This window comes from Limulus polyphemus, unplaced genomic scaffold (genome assembly GCF_000517525.1).
Source record: "Limulus polyphemus unplaced genomic scaffold, Limulus_polyphemus-2.1.2 Scaffold1729, whole genome shotgun sequence".
Lineage (NCBI taxonomy): Eukaryota > Metazoa > Arthropoda > Merostomata > Xiphosura > Limulidae > Limulus > Limulus polyphemus.
In genome coordinates this window covers 197789-204481 of record NW_013667339.1, presented here as the reverse complement: position 1 = coordinate 204481, position 6693 = coordinate 197789, and the positions used below count along the sequence as shown (strand labels likewise).

Genomic DNA, 6693 nt, shown 5'->3' with positions numbered 1-6693 from the left:
GAGACTCTTAAAAATCTTCACAAAACATTTAGGTAGGAAAATTTTTACTAACAAAAAATAGTCAGTAAATACTTCTCTATTTTATTTATAATATCTCAAACATGTTATAAAACTTTAACAATTAAGACTCTAACCACACAAAAGTAGGAAACCAGTTGTAAAATTAAATTATATATTCATAATAATTACAAATATTGTAATTTTGTATTCAATGAAAATATGCTTCACCAAAAATGAATTAGCTCTACAACAGAAAAAAGAATCCTGTTAATTTTACAGTTTACTGGTTTAGTTTTTATATTACAATATCAGTTGTTTTTTTGAGTCCTACATTTGCTTAGATTTAGAGTCTCCATCTTAACTTTAGGGGCTGAGCTGGACATCACTTTTCATAATTTTACTAGGATAGTAGTGGTTTTTAAAAAACCTTTGAGTTTATTCAAAACATCTATTCAGTTTAGATAATATTAGAATACTTTATAATCATAACAGAAATTAATTAAAGCAAAAGCCCCTTTCAACAAAAATGATACGCTCGCACACATACATAAAAGTGATACTTTTGCTAAACCTCATTTGACGTTAAGTTTGTAAGAGTAGTTACTTGAAACCACAGCTGCAAAAGTAAGCCAGCACTTCAGTGAACACTGGATCTCCTGCCGAAAACCACTGAATACCGGGGTAAATCTGCAATGTAACAAACTTAACTTCGTCTTCCTTAACCTAGTTCTCTCTCACTCACTCACCACACAAAAATAAGAACCAAATAACCAGCTTGGTCAGTATTTTTTATATTCATTTTTTAACCAACTAAAAACATTATTTAACATTTTCAAAATCAAAGAAATATCCACAATGAACATATTTTAGTGTATAATCTGATAACATTGTACTGCTCTCATAGTACACGGTTAGATAACCTACTTCATTTTCTTTAATATTAGTTTTATCAAAATTATCAGTTGTAATGTTTAAAATATTTTTAATTATTAACATAATTGGAATTATGGCTGCTAAGATAATTAACAGTGGAGTTACCCAAATGATGTTTCAGTGCTTTAGTCATCATAGGTTTTTAATTTTCTTATGTATTGATTTATCAAATTACGTTTGTTTGCTAAATAGAATTGTCTTCATTAATTCATAAGTTACTTTTTAGTTCTAATCTATATAGTTAGCTTACTTTTGATCAAAAGTTATTAATATTTTGCATCAGTAACATTTATTACAAACTGTTTTGGTCCTTTAGTATGAAATGTATATTCCCCGAAACCAAGTGTAAATGGTTTCTCTCACGTTTTTTACTGTGTATTCTTTTACATTTATTATTAGCATCATTTAGAGGGTAAATGGGAATCAGTGTTTGCAGTAAAATTAAGTTCAGTTTCAGTTATTTAATTAATTACTTTCATCAAATCTCTCAGATCTTATTTTTATACCATGTCTTAGTCTTTTTTTCTCCCAGTTCTCATCTTACATTTAATAAATAACTGAATATGAATGTTTAATTCATAGTCATTGACTTATTGATAACAGATACAACTATTATATGCTTGAACATACGAGATTCTGAATCACATAAGCAATTCCAGGATTTTAATAAACTAAAATAACTAAACTTACATTCATTATACAAGTTTTATGCAGGAACTAATATTCTATTAGTGTTGCTAGTTATTTTATGAAAACTGTTTTTAAGCTGAAAAAAAGAAAAGTTTAATATTTTCTCACAGGGATTTCGAAACTTATCAATGAGTTTTCACCAACCAAGCTTGAACTGGTTCACAGAAATCTGAGTTTCTCAACCAACATAAACAAACACACACACACTCAATAATTTCAAGAGATCTCACAAATAAAATATGCATGTTCAATTCAACCTTTTTAATGAATATTTTCATGACCATTTCAGTCTCGCAAACAAAATTCTAAATTAAGCATAATAAAAACTAAATGGTGGGAAAACAGAATTTAAAAAACAAACAATACAGAAGAGCAAGCATGTCAATGTCTGGACACAGACAAATACATAAGTTTCCAAGAAAATACCACCTAAACTTTCGAAGGTATTTTATCTTTGATTATGCAATATAGTTATAATTTGTAGATTTAGAATAGAATATTTAAACTAATAGTTCTGATAATGACACTATCTGAAAGTAGTAATCATATTGTATTGATACTTTACATCTTAGTTCACCTTTAAGTACAAAAAATAGGTTCGAAAGTTTAGTCTACTGTTAGTAAAAGGAACTTATATATATAAAAAAAAAAAGTTTTACTAATCTACATAAAGAATGCCCACTTTTTTGATGCAATTTTCATTCAGAAAATATAAGTTCAATGTGTGAATGATGTCATTCTGTTCAATACCTTGGTTGTTACTTTAATTGTTAAATACCATTGAATGTTAAAGCCATTGAAATAGTTATGTCCAGTGAAAGAAAAAACTGTCATGTCTACCATTAAGAATGGTCACAGAGGTCTTCTTCTTGATACCAATTTGAAGTTTTTAAATTAAGAGTGTGCTTTAAATATTTATCAAATTGCTGTCAATTATCACATTTAAAGATTTATTATGTCTTACTCATAATAAAAACGATGTTTATCTATAGCTCTGTTGATTGATAAACCTCCAACAATTTAAAACTGAATAGACCAAGAAGAAGTCACCAGTGCTCGTTCACATGGCAGTTAGATAGTACTGAAGGTGAATGAATGTAAAAGAATTTAAAGTAAGCTTAATTTCCTTTGCTACAGCCCTACCAACTACACTTGTGGCAGCTGATTGTGGCTCACGCGGATGATTCCACGTGTCTTGACCTGGTTACTCGCTGCTCCACGATGAAGACTAGGCCCACTGGAACATACAATTGTCACGGTGACCCTACTGTCAAATTATGACAGTAGGAAAGATAAGAAAACCAGAAAATCGTTTCAGTGAAACGAAAAATTATTTCAAATAAATTTTGGAATGTAAATTTTGATGAATATCTAAAGAAATATATGTATGACTTTTTATTTTAAAATTACTTTTTATATTGGAAGTTGCTATAAAAATGTGAATTAGTAATGTTAGAAACTGATTTTATCATTAAGAAAGAAAACAAGTTTTCAAAATTATAAACTTTGCTTTTTGTTCGGTTTCCAAAATACTTACGTCAGGTGTCTTGTGATGCGCTCCAACAATTTCCCGCCAAAGCTCTAACAAATTGAAGAGTGTCAAAATTGAATGATTATGCAATTTGATCATTCAGGAGAAAAGCACCATAAAGTTGCCATGAATGATTGAGTGGATTAGTTTTTCAGAAATCCCATCATATCAACAATGTTGGTCGTTTCACTACTTAAACTTTAACCAGCTTTACTTTTATCTCATGTACAATAGAATGAAGCTGCCTCAAACTGTATGTACCCACACTTCCAGTTAGTTCAGCCAGTGAGATTGTCAACTTATTATATTTTCCTCTATATAACATCTATGCTTTTAATAACAAACCAAGAAAAATGGTAAAACTAAAGACTTTTGTTGAAACCTCTTAATAAAAACAGCTAGGACCAATAAAAATTTATTGCCAATTACATCTGGATGATGACAAACATACTGGCTGAACAATGTTAGAATTATTTCTTTAACTTAATACTAAGGGAATGGAACAACAGAGAACCTTCACAAGCAGCTACCTAGGTTACTAATAAAAACGTAGATTAATGGATAAATACACACACACACACACACACACAAAATTTGTGCTAATTAGGTTTCATATCCCCTAAAGTTTTCTACCTGTCTTTATGTTTATCTTTGCAACAGTCCACTATACAATATAAATTTTTGGTGAAAGTTCTCTGTCATTTCATTTCCTCTGGACATCATGACAGTCTCATGATTTCTTCTTTCCTCAGATTAGTGAATGGGTTTAGACATGGACTTCATGTATAACATCAAGATACAAAGTTAATCTTTAAATTAACCAATCATACTGATGAGGCATTCAATGAAATGTGTTCATCCTTTTCTTTCTTTTTTTTTTTTTGTTAAACAGTACAAATTTCCACTAGGCAATATTTTATTTATTTGGGATTTTATTCTCGGTGTTATGTTTGAAGTCCAACTGACACCATTATTGCAAAGTCCTCACATGAGAGGTAGAGTTCATACGTCTGAACATTTTCAACAATATGGTAACCTTTGGATTTGTCATGATAGCTAATCAAGATTTAGATATATGAAATACATATATCTAAACAACATTTCAAAAATGCAAGTTTCATGAAAAGTAATCTTTATGTTTGTACTTTATGTGAAGTCTTATGCCATTTGAAATGATTTTGATGGTCAGGATTTGTTGAAAATTTTATACAAACGTTTGAACTCTGACACTGACATACAGAGTGTCCCAGAAAAAACAAAATCTGATTTTTGCATTCATTGAGCACTTGTTAGCATTCAGTAACAAAACTATTTCATACAGTAATTTCTCCAAAAACAAACAGGCAAACAATGACAATGTTTTAGATACAAGTTTTCCAGTCTTTCTCAGCTACAACTTTGTTTGTAACAGGAACCTCTGGAAGGACAACAAATTGTTATCCTACAAAACCTTTCCAAAGCAAATATTTCTTTTAAATATATAAAAAAGAAAATATATTTACTCAGTCACAAGGAATCTTTGCCAAGTGACAAACACGTCAAACCATTGTCATTGGTGGTTATTATTATTATACATACACATAAACACACATTTATAAGTATGATGGTAACAAAAACAAAGAAAATGACTGGGACACTCTGTATTGGGGGATAAAATAGAAGAGATATGTAAATGGGGTTGACATACCTTTAAACATTGGCACTAAGTTCCATATACCAATACCACCAGTGCTAAGGTATTGGCCAACAGCTACCTCCAGGAAAAACAGTGGGATAGCACATAATACCAAACAGATTAGGTATGGAAGGAGGAAAGCACCTAAAATTAAAATAAAAACAATTCAGATATTGCTTCATTGAATGATATTAACTTTTCACATGAAACTCTCCTCAAGTACACTTAAAAACACAATTTCTCTCTCTCTCTCTCTTACTCTATATATATATATATATATTGCTCTGTCAGACCAACATTCTGTTGAAACATGTAGTATGTTCCCTCCAAAATATACCACTTCATTATGCATATAAATCATTTTGTTAATTTAGTGCAAAAGAAACATAAATACATTTTCCAATGATATTATTTTCTAAAATAATTGAAGAATATGCAAATTATTCACTTATACTTGTTAGCCAGACAATGTATACTTCATCCATTGTGAATTACACATGCTTACATTACAATGTGAACATCAGACAGAGGGAATTATGAACATTTACCACACACACTGTACATAATATCCAGTCAGAATTATGCATGTTAACCTGTCAATGTGTAAAACTGTTACACAGACTAACCACAATGAGCAAAATTGTTTCACAGACAAGTTACGTATATTTTTTCCAATGATATTGGATATTATACACGATACCTGAATAATATGAACATTTTCTTGTGCAAATTAATTGTAACTTGTATATGTTAATATCTACTAAAATAATATTTCATATCCACTTCCTCATAAAAACAGCCTAACTTACAACAGAAATATCATGTCAAATTCCATAAATACTCTAGAGCAACCACCACTTGTTTGTAGTGCAGGGAAGCATTTCATCCAAACATTCATTTTAGTTAGATCTATTCTCCTCCTAAAAAGAAATACAGACATAGAATACTGCTGTGTGATATCAATGTTACAAATACTGTGATAAATTCCTCACCTCCTCCATTTTCATAACACAAATAGGGGAATCGCCATACGTTTCCTAAGCCAACGGCATAGCTAATGCAGCTGAAGACAAAATCCAGCTTCCCATTCCATTCACCTCTCTCCATGGAAGACACATTTTCTATATCCTCATTTTCCTCCTTTGATGTTGGTGGTGCTCGGAGGATCTTTGGGGTGGGGACAGAAAGGAGCTTCACCCCATTTTCTGCAGCCAGTGCACTTTGCTCTTCTGTAGGAACTTTCATTATTGAATGTTCAATGAACACGTTGGACTTCTAGCTTTCTTGATAATAATTATGAGTTGAGCCCTACAGGCAAATGATAAAATGTATTTAATACACAGTAGAGAGAGAATAACATTTTCATTAAAACTTAAGTTGAATATAGTAAAAATACAGATACAGGGCTGCTAACTTTTAGGAATTTATGTGGGTGAGCCTTTTGAATGAATAAAATTTTGATGTGTGAAGTTCTGTGTGAACACCAAAGGCTGTAGACTCTACTACTTCTATGGAGCGTCTAGGGACCTATTCCTCCAGCAAATTGAATAACCCAAAATAGTGCAATCTGGTATATTTTTTGCATCAATATAATGCTAAATTTAATCTGCATCCAGCCAGTCAGGCAACCACAATTAATTATAGAAAGCTGCTAATTTCACTGAAATGTAAGGTGAGATTTTGTTGTTTTTTTACTATAGCATGCGAAGGTTAGAAAGGGCTCAATGAGTGGCTATTAGTAGCTCTAAAGATGGATAATGATTGCCCAAAAATACAAAAATTGTTAGTTGGATATTGACTCAGTTGACTTAATTATGTTCACCACTTCAATAATTATAATAGAAAACCCAACTTCAGTTATAGG

General features: G+C 30.9%; 1 protein-coding gene and 1 long non-coding RNA gene across 2 annotated transcripts in view; both read right to left on the bottom strand.

Annotated features, from left to right (window-relative positions):
• Nucleotides 1-6136, bottom strand: part of LOC106464731 (sodium- and chloride-dependent GABA transporter 1-like) — a 52671-nt gene extending 46535 nt beyond the window's left edge. The window contains exons 1-2 of the mRNA XM_022392498.1: nt 5822-6136; nt 4842-4973 (exon numbers count right to left, since the gene is read on the bottom strand). Coding sequence (XP_022248206.1) covers nt 4842-4973; nt 5822-6074 — 385 coding nt within the window. The 5' untranslated portion in view covers nt 6075-6136. The remainder of the gene's footprint in view (nt 1-4841; nt 4974-5821) is intronic.
• Nucleotides 1321-4835, bottom strand: LOC111087095. The gene is made up of 2 exons (XR_002611817.1): nt 3161-4835; nt 1321-2890 (listed from the first exon to the last, which is right to left on the bottom strand). It is a non-coding gene; the product is annotated as an uncharacterized LOC111087095 (long non-coding RNA).
• Nucleotides 6137-6693: the final 557 nt, after the last annotated feature.